The sequence below is a fragment of the Callorhinus ursinus genome, unplaced genomic scaffold (assembly GCF_003265705.2).
Source record: "Callorhinus ursinus isolate GAN/ISIS: 27379988/994484 unplaced genomic scaffold, GSC_fseal_2.0 scaffold64, whole genome shotgun sequence".
Classification (NCBI taxonomy): Eukaryota; Metazoa; Chordata; class Mammalia; order Carnivora; family Otariidae; genus Callorhinus; species Callorhinus ursinus.
In genome coordinates, this window is record NW_027397126.1 from 3,224,642 (window position 1) to 3,242,639 (window position 17,998).

Sequence of the window (17,998 nt, forward strand, 5' to 3'; positions counted from 1 at the left end):
GGACTCTGAAAAACAAACTGAGGGTTCTAGAGGGTAGGGGGGTGGGGGGATGGGTTAGCCTGGTGATGGGTATTGAGGAGGGCACGTTTTGCATGGTGCACTGGGTGTTATGAACAAACAATGAATCATGGAACACGACATCAAAAACTAATGATGTAATATATGGTGATTAACATAACAATTAAAAAAATTAAAAAATAATTAAAATCAGTCAGGATTAGAGAGGAAGGACCAAAATGGTATGCAAATAAAAATTTAACCTAACTCTATTACAAATAAATAACATAAACACAATGAAATGGTGGAAAAGGAAAAAAAGTAATTTTGGAAATAGTATTTTGACTGTATAAGGCTAAAGACAAAAAGAAGTATATAATAAATACATCACTCAAGTTAGTTTGTTGCTCATAGGATTATGAGTTAGCAATTCTGAAACTACTTTATGAGTATTCCAGGATTGAGCAAGTATATAAACATAGTGAGGATAACAAGAACTGGGGTTCTCACCACTGGAGAAAGGAGTTACAAGTAAGGAAAAAGGGAAGGGCAGAATGAAACCCTGTGGTGTTGGCTGGAATTCAAGGACCAGTATAAACTGAGTTCATATTCTTGGTTCATACTGTCACCTATGACTCTGGCCCAACATAGCTGTGTGTACACACACACACACACACACACACACACACACACACACAGATATAAACAGATTTGTGTGTATACCCATGGCCTAGAACCAACTGCAGCTCAGCAGGAATGAGCACAACTGGCACACAGATCTTGATTTCTAAATGCCACTTGCAAATAAAAGGAACCAGTGTTTCTTGGAGAAAGGTCTGAATCCAGAACTAGAGCAGGAAAAATACAAGATGAGCCTAGAATATCATATGGAACCAGAAAATAAAGTCTTCAAAAAAGTTTGGGGAGCAGGGGAGAGGAGAATGGGGAGATGACACTCAGTAGGTGTAAGGTTTTAGTTTTGCAAGACAAGTTAACAATACTGTATTGTACATTTCAAAATCTGTTAAGTGCACAGACCTCATGTTAGGCATTCTTATCACTATAAAATAAAAAATGATGGGGACGTGGTGAAAGGACACAGGCTAAATTTGTGACAATCTGAGTAAGAGAATAAGTAACAATAGTAATAGATTTTTAACTCATAGAATAAAGTATCTTAGTAGCAGAATGCTCTTTTCCAATGAAATTACACAGATTAAAGTTGAAGGGTCTTTAGACCCCCAAAACACCATCTGAATCAAGTTATCAAAGTTAACATTATCCTGAGTGAGACGTATTGACAACACATGCCTCCTGATATGATGCACTGAGGTTACAACATTACTTCTATGGTACTGGTGCCAAAAAAGCATAACCTGATTCTCATGATAAGCAAACATTAGACAAACCCAAATTGAGGGGCATTCTACAAACTAGCCAGTACTCTTCAAAAATGTTAAGATCACGAAGACAAAGAAGACAGCAGTTTTCCAGTGTAAAGAAGACTAAGGAGGGGGCGCTTGGGTGGCTCAGTCCGTTAAGTATCTGCCTTTGGCTCAGGTCATGATCTCAGGGTCCTGGGATCGAGCCCCGTGTTGGGCTCCCTGCTCAGGGGGGGAGTCTGCTTCTCTCTCTCTCTGCCCCTCTCCCCTGCTCATGGTCTCTCTCTCACACTCTCTCTCCAAAATAAATCAACAAACTGAAAGTAAAAAAAAAAAAAAAAAAAAAAAAAGACGACTAAGGAGGTAAGACAGCTAAATGAAATCACGAGCCTGAAACAGACCTCAGAGAGATTACCAGTGGGACCTTTGGCAACATTCCAAGACTACATGTAGACTGGTTAATAATGTGCCAATTAATCTCAATTTATGGATCTTGATAACTATGCTGCATATTATCTAGGGTGTTAACAGTAGACAAAGAGTATATGAAAATTATTTCACTAATTTCACAATTTTTTTAAAGTCTGAAATTATTTCAACACAAAAAGTGAAAAAAACTTTAAAAACTATACCGAACAGAACATAGAACAAGAGATCAAGTTCTGGCCCATGTCAGCTTAAAATGATTTTCATACTTTAGACACTATTTCACCTTCATGTATGCCAGGTTCATTAGGCATAAAATGAGTGGCTTGTACTATATTCATGGGATTCCAAATTGTGCTCTGAGCAATCTCTGGGCAAGACAAGGAGACTGAACAAGGAAATAGCCCTGGACTCATCATCCTTCAATGAATGCAGTTCTGCTTCTATCTGCTTTACCTGTATAATTCCACTTGAAAAGAGTAGTTCGGAATACTCTTTAGGATAAAAAGGGAACCAACTATTGATAATACGATATAACATGGATGAAGCATAAAAAACATTATGCTAAGTGAAACAGGCCACAGACACAAAAGAGCACATATGATTTTATTTACATGAAGTTCTAAAACAGGCAACTCTAATGTGCATACTGCATAAATTATACCTAAATTTATATATTATATGTTGTAAGTATCATATATTGTGTAACAATACAAATCAGGTTAGTCATTGGTGCAAGGTAGAGGAGGAGACTGACTGGGAAGGAGCACATGGGACCTTTCTGGGTTGATGGTTACATGGATGTATACATGTGTCAAAATGGAATTGTACACTTTTAATGGGTACATTTTACTGTATTTAAACTCCAAGAAAGTTGACTTAAAAATTTCATCCCAAATCGCTTGCATTAAAAGGAATTTCTAGTTTCTTTTTTAAAAGTATTTCTTATTTGAGAGAGTGCACGCCTGTGTGTGTGGGGGGGGGGACAAGGAGGGCAGAGGGAGAGGGAGAGAAGCTCAAGCAGACTCCCCTCTGAGCGTGGAGTCCAAACCAAGGCTCAATCTCACGACCCTGAGATCACGACCTGAGCTGAAATCAAGAATCAGACGCTTAACTGACTGAGCCACCCAGGTGCCCCAGGAATTTCTAGTGTCTGATTCTTTAGATAATGTTTTGTAGACCACAAATCTCAGTACTAAGACAGCAAAAGAACCGTGAAAAATGGGAGGAAAATCCTATGACCAAGCTGAGCCAATGCTGGGTTAGATGGTGATAAGTTCAATTACAAATATTTTGTTCCATACCTTATAGAAGAAATACTGTACAAGGTGTGCTATTCTCACATAATATAGATGTCCGTGAGCCAAGAGCAGTTTTTTTAAATGTTTAAACTTTGGAACAGCATAATCGCTATTCCTGGCTGCTTGCCGACCTTCTTTGCCTTTTATACCTGAAAAAGAGAAAATCTCTGTGACTATTTTATAAAATAAACAACCTCCTGATTTGTTATTTTCACACTTTTAACTTGTTTATGTGGCACAGTTCACTCATGTACTTTAAATTTTTTTTTAACCAAAAAGCGCTGTAACAGTGACAATGAGTCTTACCAATAAAAAGTAAAACTTAACTGGTAATTACTTATTTATAACACAATATAAAACAAATAGAATCATTGTTTTAATCATTACAAGGCAAAAATTAAGGAAAAAAATCTGAAAATTTATCTGAAAAAAGGCACTTAGTAAGTGCATAAATGTACATGCTCCTAGACAAGGGGCTGTAACAAAGCAACTCAGAGACCTGGGGTTTGTGGTCCAGGAGCTCAAAACTGAGAGTTACAATGGATGGTGAAGTCCTCTCACTGAATAAAACTCTGAATAGTAGCCCAAGTGGTTCAATGAGTGCAAGCAGCTTTAGGCCACTTCCACACTGAATAACCAATGAGTACAACTCAGAGTTCCACACTAAAACAGGGTTACTTACAAATGGAAAGAATTTGGGAATCCAGACTACAGTAATAATAATTCCCAAGATACCTAGACCATTATTTCTTTCCTTCAAAAAAACAAAAACAAAAACAAACCAAACTTGCTGGGGTGTCAGGACTGCTGCCTCTCAGCAGCCTGACATGGGAAAAAAATGGTGCAGGCAGGAGAAAAGGCTGTTGTTGCATGCCAACATATAAATTCCACACTATAGCCCAAAGCGCCCATAAATATTGCCATGTGGAAAACCAGCCAACCAATTATCATTTCTTAGTCCCAAACAGTTAAGAATCTCAGAAGATAGAGTGCAGCAACATAAGCAGGCGATGTGGCCAGGGGCAGAAAATCAATAAAATTTCATGCATGCTGTTAAAGTGAAAGCTAAATGATCAATTGCACCACCAGTAGGCTTGGGAAATTCACTTCACTTGGCTAATATAAAAATATCCTCTAACTTTGTATTGCTACATTCCCACCAGGGCGGGACTTTGGGATGGACGTGTTAGATGAGGACCTTCATCAATGAATAATTATCGTCCCCAAATTAAAATTCAAGAGGAGTAACCAAGACATTCTCTCTAGAATATAAGACCACGTGACCTAACAAGCGATATGGATACCTTACAGCTGCCATCTCATTAGGTGGTTCTTACCTATTCCCACATGGGATTCCAAGATCATACTAACATCATTGGCACCATCACCTATTGACAGCGTTATTGGGCTGCCTTTTAAATTCTTCACCATTCTGACAATCTAAACATTAAATAGAAAAGAGGTACAGAAAAGGTCAAAGCAGAATGTGAGACTACTACATTGCGGGTATATGCCTCGTTCACACTTGTAAATGGAGGCCTTGCAAACAAATAGAAAGGTAGTTTGTGCATATTACATACAATAGCCTTGAATTCTCAGAGGTAAAAGAATGTAGCATTTTAAATGTAACACCAGCACCCACTATTTTTTTTTGTTTCCATGCATATACGAAGTGTCAGAAAACCTTGCCTCCTACCTATACTAAGAGGCCAACCTGTTTCCCTCTTTTGTCCTTGCTTCACGTGTCCTTTCAGATGAGGTGTTGAGTGTGACAGCGGAGACCAGAAAGCTGATTTGAGGTACCATGCATTAGGGCTACTGGAATAAGAGTAGGAAGTGAGAGAACAATGCTTCTAGACCCTCTCCATCTCTCCTCCCTGCAGATACAACCACTCCCTTCGGCACAGTCCCCTATTCCCAGGGACTTCCCCGATGATAAATTCTTACACCCATCCAGCTGCCAACTAAACTTTACTAAATCTCCCAGTGCCCAATATGATCTCACCTCTTCTACAGGTAGCTGCGTTTTTAAATGCGGGCATCTTAAAGTTGGTGAGATTTGCAGAAAGTTCCCTGAGATATATGTATAAAGCCTGTCACCACTATTCCGAGTGTCTCTTCCAGATGTGTCAACGGCACAATGCAGCTCACTGCTCATTCATGGCAGGTACCGAATAAAAGACATCTTCTGGTGGAGTCACTTTGTGCAAGCATATTGGGTAAGCTGCCACCCTCCCACCCCATGTTTTAGATAATGACTGCTTTATGCGTCACCCCTCAAAACCCTCTAGAATCTGGCAGTTTTTAAAAAAGTGTATATAATTCAGAAGCTAACTAATGCCTTGCAGAAATTCTGTCCTCCGAATCGCTTTCACCAGTTAACATAAATAAAATCCATTTTCAACATTAAGTGATTAAAAATAACTGACCCGAGCCTAAGCCACCCCACAGTCTTTTCTTTAAACAAAATTCGGTCAGGTTTTAGTTGTACTAAATAGCGTACAAAAAACCCCACATCCAATTCCATTTAACACAAAAATGCTGTTATTGTGAGATGCCGGCTTTCCCCCATTCCCTCCCCTCAACTTGGTTCTTTTTAAAAATTTTTAGAGACTCTCAGAAATAATCTGTAAATGAGTCAAAGACAAACTTAAAGAACCTGCCCTAAATTTGTGTTTGATGGGCTACAATTCTGGTTAACCTAATTGCACCTGTGAAACTTGTGCAGCAATGATTTACACCTCAAGGAAGAAAAGGTGCAGCCAGGAAAGTTCTGGGGAAGGTGATAAAATTAGCAAGGGTGACAGCTTCTGCATGAAAATATGGATTAAGATTAAAGGTCGTCCTTGTGGAAAGATAAAAAAGATATACAGTCATGGACTATAAAATCACGAAAGATTTAGATAAACATTTTTTTTTTTTTTACTGTGCCCCAGGTCACCTGGATTAAGAACTTCTCTTCAATCTCTAAAATAGCTTCATGTGAAAGAAATCAATTTGCCAAAAACTACTTATCGACAAACTACAACTGCACACTGCATATACAATGTGCAATATCCAAGAAAGACAGAAGGCTGGTCACACACCTTAAGAAACATGTAATGGAATAGGAGAGATAGGGAATGAATACAAGAATATTAGATAATCAGATTATAATAAACACTAACAGTGTGAGGTATCTGTGCAAGGGAGTATGTAACATTGTCGTCTAAGTTGTCTACATAAAAAGGCCCATGATGGCAGAGAAGGGAGAGGACTCTACGTGCCACAGTAATCCGGAAGGATTTTACAGAAGGAAGAGTCATTTTATCTAAATCATGAAAGATGGTTAAAGATCTGCGTGGATGGGGAAAAGGGGCTTAGAGGAGTATTCCAGAGGGAATGGCATGATCTAAGGCACATAGCCAGGTCAAGTACAATATATGCTCAGAAGACAGATTGGCTTGACCAGATCAATGAGTTTTCGTATAGGGGGCGTGGACAGCCATATCCGGGTCCAGATCAATAGGGAGTGATGTTATGAAAGTGGTCACAGGCTGCAGAATAGGAAGAAAAGGCAAGACCACAGGCAAAGAGCCAAATTAGGTGGCTAGTTACAGGTGGAGTTCAATGAGCTGTTAAAGGAAGCTGCATCTGCCAGGAAAGAAAAGATGAAAAAGACAACATACTAGGAAATGGACAGAATTTGGTGACTGAAACCACATGGAAGGATAAAACATGGTGGGGGGGAGTCACCAGAGATTTAAGGTTCTGAATCTAGAAACCCGGAAGTACAGTGGGCTCAGTAACTGATGCAGAAGACAAGGAAGATGATGGGCTCTAAAGAAAGCTGAGTTGAGATGGTAATGACAACACCCAAGAAGACGTGTTCAGTAAGCAGCTGGAGAAGTAAAGTAGAAGCCGAAGTATTTGGATTGGAGAAGTGACTGGAAAATCACCTGCATGGACCTGACAGAGGAGTAGGTGATATCCTGGAAGATGGGACTATAGCGAAGGAAATAAAACAGGCCAAGGACTGAACTACAGGGAGGCTCCATATTCTGGTTAGAAGAAGCTGGGAGAAGGAGTATGAAGTTAGGAATTCAAGTAACTGCCTGGGCAGTGGAGTAGCCAGAATCCTAGTGAGCAATTTGAGCAACATACAATAAATGGGTGGGTGGGGGGAAGAGACTGCCTCTGACTAAAGGGACAGATTTCTATGGCTGCGGTTCTGGTAGGATCTACTTCCTCAACTGGGCTAACCAAGGCTCTGAAGGTTAAAGAAAAGAAAGAAGAGCACCTGATTGTGGTGGGGATTGAGAGTGAGAAGAAAGTAGACAGAAACAATGCCCTAAGTTAGAATGGGCTGTGTGCGTGCGCATGCATGTGTGTGCACGTGAAGTAGGGAGTTTGTGTAAAGGACAAACCAAGGACACAGCCATTCCTTGGGTCTAGAGCAACCAGTTGAAGAATATGAAGAAGCAACACTAAGGCATGTGAAAGAATACAGTGTACACAGAAGTGAAAAGGTTTGTCAACTGTACTAAGGGCAAAAAAGCAAGCAAGGTGAAGCAGATCAACTCGAGCTGGAGGAGCTGGAGGAAACAGCCTATGGGAGGTGGCTCTTGAATTGGGTTTAAGTATGAGTAAAATTTGTTAGGACGAGGAATTCAGAGAGAATTCCAGATGAGGAAAGCTTTGGAGGAAAGGGAGCACCAACCAACAGGAGTGGAGGATTCAGGCTGGACACAGAGTGATAGTAGAGTGACAGTGGACACAGCACGTAGAGACACAAGGGCCAACAGGGGTAAGCCTGAATGCCAGAGTGCCAGAATGCCCGTTATCCTCAGGGACTAGGAAACTATAAAAGTATCCGAGTAAGAATATATAATGGAAGATGTGGTGTTTTACAAGATTAATTTGGGAGCATGGCAAGAGATTGAAGGGGGATGGGTGAAAGCCAGGAGACTGATGAGGAAGCTAAATCACAGTGTCTGTGTGTGAAGTCATAGGGCTTGGACTGGGATGGAAGTGAAAGGTTTAAAAAGATGGCACCCAAATGAGAGCTAAGACAAAAGGTAGGATCAATGGGGCACCGTGACTACATAAAGAGTGCGGGAGAAGAGAAGGGTCAAAGGTCATTTGGTAACTTAGGGAGCAAAAAAAAAATGTGGTGCTGGTGACAAGAATGAAGACAAGGGAGAAAACAAACTGGTCTGAAGGAGAAAATGACAAGATCTGTCTTGGACACTAGAATTTAATATGACAGCAGGGATTCCACATGGAGCCGTCTAGCAGGCAGCTAGAAATACGAGGTTTCACGTAAAGGAAAAGTCAGTACCAGAGACTATCAATGAGAGTCACAGAAATTCATGTTTAGAGAGACAGGCTATAAGTGAAAAGCAGAAGGAAGACTTAGCCCCAGATAAAAATGATAATCAGTGAGAAGTGAGAAGATGACACAAAATAAAAAGACACTACGTTGCCAAGTAGGACACACAAAAAAAAGGCAAGACTGTGGACTACAGACAGAAACTCAGGGAGGAAAGTTTTAAGGAGGCTATGACTGACTGCGGCAGAGAAACGAGGAGAACAAAAGACAGCGCGATGGATTTGGCAAGGAGGTCACTGCTCTTCTCTAGGCGATCCAACGGACGTGACACCGTAAGAAGAAAGAACACACGGGGCTAATGCCACAGGGGAGCGAGGACCAGTGCAATGGATGCAGCACGCACCAAGCACTCATTAGAGAAGTTTGGAAGGCAAGGAACTTGACAGCCAGCTTGAGGGGACAAGAAGCATGGGGTCATTCACACGGGTGGGCAGACCTCTGAATTTGACTGCAAAGAAGCAGCGTGGGAAGATGTAATAAGGTAAAAAGGGCTCTTTGAAGAAACAAAAGTGAACATCTGCACATGTGTGTATAGAAATCCCCGGAACGGAACATTAACTAATATCCAGTTACCTGGGCTTTCTGTAAAGGCGCCATCCGACAGCAGAGCACTGCGGTGCACTTCATACATATCTGCAAGAAAATGCTTTTGTAATTGTTAGAACTGGAGTCTTGACTAGAATTTAATATGAGTGACAATGTAGAGCCATCGATGATTAATCCATATTCTTGATGTTCTGTCCATGCTCTGGAAAAGAAAACCAACGCTATAATTGAATCTCCTATATCTTCCTATTTTGAAACCTAATTGTTTTTAAGAGCACAAAGAGGAGGGTCCCGCATAAGAGTCATCATCAGTCTGGTTCCCAAACCTATAAACTGCAGAGAAGCAACTGTCTCTAATGATGGCACAACAGAGATTTTTTCCATGACATCTTTGAGACTCAAGCTGCCCATATAGATTCTAAGGTCTAAAAGGTATTTAAAAATAATGGGCATTTAGCAGCTGGTCTCTGTGTAAGAAACTCAAGGTGAATTGTGGAAATTACAGATCAGTCAGTCAAACTCTGATATGAAGACAAATCATCAATCTGAAAACTTCTTAATAATAGAAGACGACGACAAAATGGCTTCGGGCATACAAATCACAGAAGACCTTTTCCTGCATGACAAAGCCTGTCAATAGACCTGGCTTCTCAAAAATGATGGAGAGCCTAAAAGACACGGTGTTCATTAAAAACTACCACACAATAATGATATACGTTCCTTAAATCAGTATCATTTTATACTGGATTAGTGGTTCTCAATCATAGCCTTCCCATTACAATCATCTGGGCAGCTTTAAAAAATTGCCCACACCTGAGGTCTATTCCCAGATAAATTAGACCAGAGTATCTTGGGCAGTGCTTGGTTATTTATAAGTTTATGTTTCAGAAAGCTCTGTAGGTGATTCTCATCCATAGCCAGGACAACTAAGAGAGATTACATTCCAGGATAGACAAATATAACAGGTGCAAGTACTTAAGAAAACAATATGGGAGGGGCGCCTGGGTGGCACAGTTGGTCAAATGACCGACTCTTGGTTTCGGATCAGGGTCATGAGATCGAACCCCATGTTGGGCTCCGCTCTCCCTCTCCAACCCCACCCCCACCCCCGGCATGCATGCCCTCTCTCTGTCTCGAGAATAAATAAATAAATCTTTTAAAAAAACATACGGGGGAAAACTTACAACTGAGAAAATTCTACCAATTAACATTTCGTTTTTTTGTAATTAAGAAAAAAACAGTGATTAATCAATTTTTGTTCAGGGGATCTTGGGTGCCATTTGAGCACTAGTGCAGTGGAAGTATTAGACACAGCACAATCTCATCATTATAGATTCATTTGTCTAATTTTAGGCTTCCTGAAGCTTAATGTTGAAGGGAGTCTTGTTAAAATTCCTGAGAATTTTGTTCAAGTGTAGATTTTGACTCACTAGGTTTTCGGTGGGACAGGAGATTATGCATTTCTCACAAGCTTCTAATGATAATGGAGCTGCTATTCTATGGCCCAAACGTCTGAGTCGTGAGAGCCTAATATGCCTCCTCATTCCTTTATTCCATATCTCCTTGGTGTATACTGACACTATGGTATTTTGTACTTGTCCATATTCTGCTTCATAATTTTAGAAGCATGTTTTATTCACTAATTAAAGAGCTATCAATCGTGTTCTCCTTTGCTCCTCTACTCACAGAGCTGACTTAATGTGCAGAGAACAGTGGCTCAGTAACAAATCAAGCAATATTTATAAGCATCAACTCTTAAGTAGAACATAAAAGAAGAATGGGAAGAATCATTAGCTCATCTTTCCTGGGAGAACAGAGAAACCTCCTTGAGGTGACAGAAATATACATGAGAGAATATACGCAAACAAACGAGATACTAAATGGCTAATATCCAGAGGTTGGGACAATAAATACACACAGGAAAGACCAGTGGAACTGAAAGACAAGGCAGAATGAGGTGAGGGGAGAGTAGTATGCTGGGGTGTGTTAGGAAAGCAAGGTGCAAAGGTCACTTGAGGCCTTTGCTGTGACCTCATTCTGTGTGTAATGGAGAACCACTCGCCTGGCAGAAGGACTTAAGGGATTCAAGGCACGAGCTGCTAGGAATTTGAAGTGCAGCACTAGTGGGGAGAATGGAAACCTGAATAAGGCTCGGTGGCTGATGTGCAGCGGAAGCTGACAAAAGGGATTCTGGGTCTGATGCTTACTTATAGAACTTGAGGGAAATGTGGGCCCAACTCCAAACAGATGAACCACAAGAGGGAATGTTCTGAGATGGTGAATTCAGTTTTTCAGAAGTCCTGGCCTTTACAAAAGTACCCCAGAGCCGCTGAATGGTGCTATGGACTGAACTGTGTCCCATGCCCTCCCACCTTCCCAAATCCTATGTTGAAGCTCTAACCCCCGATGTGATGGTATCTGGAGATGGGGCCTTTGGGAGATGACTAGGTTTAAGTTAAGTCATGAGGGTGGAGCCCTTATGATGAGATTAGTGCCCTTATAAGAAGAGACACCAGAACAGCATCTCTCTGAGCCATGGAAAGACGCAGTGAGAAGGTAGCTTTGTATAAGCCAGGAAGAGGGACCTCCCTGGAACTCGACCCCAGAAATATGAGAAATAAGTTTCTACTATTTGAGCTGCCCAGTCTATGGTTATTTTGTTATGTTAGCCAGAACAGATTAAGATAAATGGGCAAGTAAAATGTAATTTGGGCTGCCTTTATACATACCATTTGGCTAAAGGAAGGAGACAATTATGACAGGCAAGCAATAAGACCATGTTTGCTGGTTTAGGAAGGGGCACAGCCTCATGACTGTGGGGAAGTCGTTTGTAAAGCCTGTTGACACACCAGACATGAAGATCCCGAGAGAGCACAGTTGTTAAAAGCATGGGCTCTGGAAATGGACAGACTTGTTCTACCCCTTATTAGCTATGTGATCTTGAATAAGTTACTGCATCCCTCTGAGCCTTACTCTATCTGTAAAGTGAAGAAAATAAGATAGCCTTACTGGGTTGTGATGAAGACTCAGTGAGAATAATCACATGAGGTGCTAAATATGGTTTCCAAAACAAAGCGTATGCTCAAGAAATGCAAGCTAATATCATCCAGGAGGTCTTTGGATTTAGTGCAGGCCTATCCTGTGGCATTCCAGAAGAGGCAGTTGATTTGCTGATGGCCATAGTAAATCCCAGCAACTGGTTTAGACAAGGCTAAGCCTTGGTCAATGATTCTGAGCATGGAATTATTATGCATCCATGGCTTTCCTTGAGACCCTTAAGTTCTATAAGTTCTTCCTAAGCAACTAGTTGGAAGCAGAGTTGAAGTGGCCATGTTATTAACAAGTATTTGGTTCCCTTCAGAGTTCTGGGGCATGAAAATCCACACAGAGAATGGCTCTAGGACCTCAAATTACAAGCAAAGTGTTATAGAGACCGGTTTCCTTACATTCAATTTAAGAGACCACAAAAAGGAGCATTTTTTTTCTTGACATGGACCAGGCCAGAGCATCAGGGCTAAATACCCACACCCTAAACATGAAGAAATTGAACTACTTTTCTAAACGTGGAGAAATACACGATTTTCTTTTAAATTAAAAGAGAGGTGGAAAGTGCCAAATAACCTCAAATGAGCCATTGGCCAAGTCCTCAGGGAAGGTTTTAACTTATAAGGATAAAACACCTGCAGACAAAGAACAGTAAATCATAGAAAATGGAGCCTTCTGCATAAACAGCTGTGATTTACATTTATACTCATGCCTAAGTATAAGAAACTGATGCACTCTTACTTTTTAAGGCTTCTAGTACTTTTAGGAAAATCATGCAGCAACTTCTTACGATATTCTATCAACAACTCATGTAATCGATCTTCTTTCCTTTCACTTTCTTCGATGGTTTTTGTAGTCAGTTCCAAGAGCTCAGTGCTGGTTTGGAAGAGGCGGCACGCATAGCAGGTCGATTTGGCTGTCTCCATCTTGTCCCCAGTAAGCACCCAGACTTTCAGACCTGCTGCATGCAGAGCTTCAATGGTCTCAGCTGCTTGATCTTGCAGCCTGGGAACACAAAGGAAATCTTGTTATCCTCAAAAATTCCTGACAGAGATTCTGCAAGAAGGCTTGCAAAAGAGAGTATTTTTACAATTCACAGCAATGCTGGAGTCCTGACATGTTACCAGTTGGTTTTCTCATATACCCTCTACTCTTTCTGGGAGTGTTATCTCTGGCATGGTTTTACTTACTAAAATGAATTTCAAGCAGTGAGGTTTGGAAAAGTTAACGACATCTCTTTAGGTAAATGGTATCCAATGGCAGAATGGAGAATCATCCCTCTTAGTTAAAATGTTCATAAACTCACCAAACATTCTTATGCACTGTCACTTTACTATATTTCATTAAATTTTATATCTCACCATACAAATACTTAGCGTGGTTCAAAACGGAAAGGGCCAAACACATTCTAGTGAGATACCGAGGGGAGTTAGTGAATCCCCATTGCTGAGGAGCGTTGAAAATAAGAAAGCCAACCATCCCGAGTGAGAATTTAAGCATAAATCCGAAAGGCACAGAGAGAAGAATACTTTCTTTGAGTTCCCTTTGGTCAGAGTAAGAAAGAAATAGACTAAATGAATCCCATTAAAATTTCAAAACCTTCCAATGTGGCTGAATATATATATGTATATATGTAACTTTTTTTTGGTTAAATCTCAAAATTTGCATTTAATTTCTTAAAAACTCCTAAAATATTAAGAGTGTAAAACCTATTCTTTCAGGCAGATCAATGCTGGAGCCCTACAATCCTGTCTAGTAGAGCTCAGCCTGGAGAGTTAAAGCAAATTATTTGAAAGTATGCAAAAACATGCTCTAGCCTGTTGAACCAGGTTAGAATGAGCTCTCATGTTGTCTGCTCTAACCTGAATTTCCTTTCTGCTCATTTCTGTCTGTCAAAATCTTACCACTTCTATCAGGCACCAGCGCAAACGATGTCTAGCACAAAGCTCTCAATACATCATAAGACCATTTCATAAATATCTGCATAAATAAATGGATGGCTTTGTAAACATTCAAAAGATCTTAGAGATGACAGATTCGTTCTTCTAAGCCACAAATATTTAACTTAAAAAAAATCATTCCCACGAACCAAGTCTGGTCTATCAACAGATCTGAATAGAAGATTTCAAAATTTGAGAATAAATTACAAATCTGAACAGATACCACCCTAAATGGTCATTAAAATGACAAGAATATCATTTTGTAATTACTTGTCTTCCACTGCAGTGGCTCCAATTAAATTCATGTTTGTCTCAATATCATCAAAAACCTTTTCCATTTTTTCTTCTCTGTCTTGTAAGGCCATTTTTGCCTCGATGAGCTGTCTGTTAATTCTTTCATAATCATCTGGAGCGATTTCTTTGAAGGCTACACAAAGTGTCCGATACCCATCCTAGAAAAAAAAGGAGATCTCTAGTTATCCAAATAATTGAAAAAAAAAATCCCACATCGTTTCACTGCACAAGAGAAATTATGATATGTTAGTTAGAAAAAAAAAAACACTAACAGACTGCAACTAAAAGGGTAACATTCAATTAGGTTCAGAATAGCAAAATAATAATAGCTCTTATAGAAAAAAAAAGAACATAAACCAAAGATTCTTGAAAAGTCTTCAAGTCTACCAATTCTGAACAGAAACTTGCTCCAGGATACTGTTTTACATTAAAATAAGGAAAATAATATTACTAAATCCCCAAATCTAAAAATAGACAATAAAAATAAGCTAAAATTCATTTAAACATTTAAATAGCAATCCCATCAAATAGTCATCTTTAGCATTTCTAGAGGGATGTAGGCTCACCATTGCATTACGTTCCACATGGGCTTTAGTTAACTCAATTTCATGATTTTGCACCCTGGGGAAGACTGCTGAGTCTGCTCCTTTACAAAAGAGAAGTATGTCTCCTAAAATAAATAAAAAACCAAGTTCTCAACCTAGAATTTTAAGACCAGTATTGGGATTTTAATAACAGGTAACTCTTAAGGTGGCCTCTCCCACTCAGCTACTGTGGATCCTGAGCCTGCCTGGTAATGCTCCCCCAAATGGAATGAGACATCTTGACCTTTACTCTCATAGGACAATGCCCACTACCTCTTAAGACCAAGATGGACACAAATAATTCAAGAGTATACAACAAGCACCTCTGTTAAGACGTACTTCCTTTCAGGGATCATGGGAGACTGTACTTATGTCAAAGAGCTCCTTCTGAATTTTCTTTGAAGATGTTGTCAAGCATGTTCTAAAGTGCACACATGGCATCTACTGATGTCAAGGACCAAACCCACACGCAAATAAAACCATTTTGAATAAACTACAGAGGTTACTTTAAAAAACAGTGGCTTGGTAGTTTGTACTGGAAACTTGAAAATAGCACTGCAGAATGCTAGTATAAGTATGGCCTTATAGCAGTCCATGCATCTGGCCAAGTAGTCACCATTAAGCATTAAGAAAGACACTTCACCCTTATAAAGCAAAATGCTGAGTTCAAGAAGTTAAAAAGAAGTGTAGCTCTGAGGTCAAGGCTCTCAGCAGACCACTTCCCCAGATGTCACACCATTTGAGTAGAACGCATACGTGTGTGTTTATAGGTAAGAACACCAAGTGGTCTTCTTTTTCTAATTTTTTCTCACACATCCACAGTGTGTTTAAAAGTCACAAAACAAACGTGGCCTTCACATAATGAAATCAATTTCATGACCTGGCAGTCACATCACAAAGTATGAATAAAGTGGGAAACGTTCCCTCAAGGGTCTGTCTGTATCTTCCCATTCTCACACTAAGGAATTTGGGATAGATTTAATAAAAGGTAAATTACTAGGATATAAACCAAGGAAAATTTGAAAAACCACCTAGAGACAGTCACAGTCTCTCTCTCTCTCTCTCTCTCTCACACACACACACACACACACACACACACACACACACACAGGCATCTGGGAGCCTGCATGTAAGGCAGGAGTGCTCCCCCATGGTTCTTGCTCAATCCGAGCAGAAGGTATCTCAGCTACCATGGCTCCTCCAAAGGACATGGGGTAACCCTGGGATGACGGTACTGGTTCCGATGCAAAGGGCAAGCTTCCTTACTCTGTCAAACAAAGAGCCCAGCATGCTAGAGTAAAGCCACCATATCCTTTCCCAGAAGTCTGGCCCTTAGTCATCCCTAGCTTGCCTGCTACCTGGAAGTAAAAAGCAGTGGAGAATGAGGAAGGTCAGGCAGGGAGAGCCAGTGATTCTCTACACTCAAGAATTCTACTGCTAGTTAATCTCAAACCACCCAGCTGTACTGGGCTGCCGCATGTAGACATTACCAGTGATCGGTCAGTACCACGAACTACAAAAAAGTCACCCTTTCAGTTTCTGTTTGGACACTCAGGACTGAAGAGTTCAGTTTCCAAGAAAATGCATATAATACTGTCATATGAGGGGTTCTGCCACTGACAACTGGGCAACCCGAACATATGTGCTTATATAAATACCTTAAGGCATACACGGAAGTTACCGCTTTGCATGACTTTAGGCAGTCATCTATTACTAAATGAGATATTTTCCTTTCTTAAAATAATTGATCAACACACAAATCTACAAATGGAAAAAGAAGAGGAAGAGAATAAAAAGAGAAAAAGTCAAGTTTTTAAAAAGTATACCTGCTTGAGTCTTCACAATGACACTCATACGACGACGGACAGAATCGAAGTTTAAGGTGTGAAGAAGTTCATACCTTTATGAGGAGAAAAATGAGAAAAAGAAAATACCTAGACCACACTGGGAAAAACAAACCGCCACAGAACCATCCTGAATAGAATTCTCCCCTTTTGGTAAGGGTTGCTGGCTGAGTGCACAACTGGCACTTTCCATTGGGACTTTGAAATTTTTCTGCACTTAGAATGTGGTGTCAGAGGATGCCAGTGTTGCTTAAGGGACATCTATATCCTCTCATTAGATTACTGCAAATGGGAAGGGGACAGTGACTACATAGACAAAGAGCTGCCCAGCCAAGCCATTTCTGGAGGGGTCTAGAAATAGTCCCACCCTGCCAATTATTTTAATCATTGATGGGGTGCTTACTATGTGTTGAGCACAATGCTAGGTACTGGAAAATAGACACGAATCTGCCTGCTTTCTTTCCCTCAAGAAGCTCATCATGTGATTAAGGGAAGCGGAGGGTAACGAGATGACTAACTCTCAATCCGCCATACACTGTAATAAAGGAACTCACAGGGCAGATATAAAAGCACAGAAGGAAGATATCTGAAGGAAGGCCTCCTGGAAGAGGTAGTGCCTGGGCTGTGTTCTGCAGGAGTGACATGAGGAAAAAAGGGTGTCACGGCATTGTGAATAGAGAAAAAGGCATGTGCAAAAATACTTCACTAGGGGCGCCTGGGGGGCTCAGTTGTTAAGCGTCTGCCTTCGGCTCAGGTCATGGTCCCAGGGTCCTGGGATCGAGCCCCGCATCAGGCCCCCTGCTCTGCGGAAAGCCTGGTTCTCCCTCTCCCACTCCCCCTGCTTGTGTTCCCTCTCTCGCTCTCTGTCAAATAAATAAATAAAATCTTTTAAAAAAAATAGTTCCCTAAAGCTTGAAATCTAGTTGATAGGGGCACAGCAAGAGGGGTAAACAAGGGCTGGGAGCTGAGAACATTGTGGTCCATTTCAGAGATCTGGAATTTTATCCTAAGAGCAACAGGAATTTACTGAAGGGTTGAAACAGTGGAATGATCTGATCAGATTTGTACTGAGCTAATAAATCAGATGAAAGAATGCAGAAGAGTAAAAATAAGAGTTAATTATTACAAAAACATGGGGAAATATTTTCTGAAAATGAGCAACTTGGATGCACGTATTTGACCTAAGAATATTTACTATGAAGCCAGTTTTTGATGGGAGTGAGCAGGTCACCAGTTCTGGGATGTGTGTATGAGTAAGAGATCTACAT

At 40.5% G+C, this 17,998-nt stretch overlaps 1 protein-coding gene across 9 annotated transcripts in view; it reads right to left on the reverse strand.

Moving 5' to 3' along the window:
* The window catches only part of ATP11C (ATPase phospholipid transporting 11C (ATP11C blood group)), a 174,995-nt gene that overhangs the window by 37,870 nt on the left and 119,127 nt on the right, over nucleotides 1–17,998 (reverse strand). For all 9 annotated transcript variants that reach the window (XM_073885676.1, XM_025861532.2, XM_025861535.2 and 6 more), the window contains 7 exons: nucleotides 16,713–16,786; nucleotides 14,869–14,972; nucleotides 14,279–14,460; nucleotides 12,810–13,073; nucleotides 9,051–9,225; nucleotides 4,444–4,546; nucleotides 3,110–3,255 (listed from right to left, as the gene is read on the reverse strand). In XM_073885676.1, the coding sequence (XP_073741777.1) occupies nucleotides 3,110–3,255; nucleotides 4,444–4,546; nucleotides 9,051–9,225; nucleotides 12,810–13,073; nucleotides 14,279–14,460; nucleotides 14,869–14,972; nucleotides 16,713–16,786 (1,048 nt within the window). The remainder of the gene's footprint in view (nucleotides 1–3,109; nucleotides 3,256–4,443; nucleotides 4,547–9,050; nucleotides 9,226–12,809; nucleotides 13,074–14,278; nucleotides 14,461–14,868; nucleotides 14,973–16,712; nucleotides 16,787–17,998) is intronic.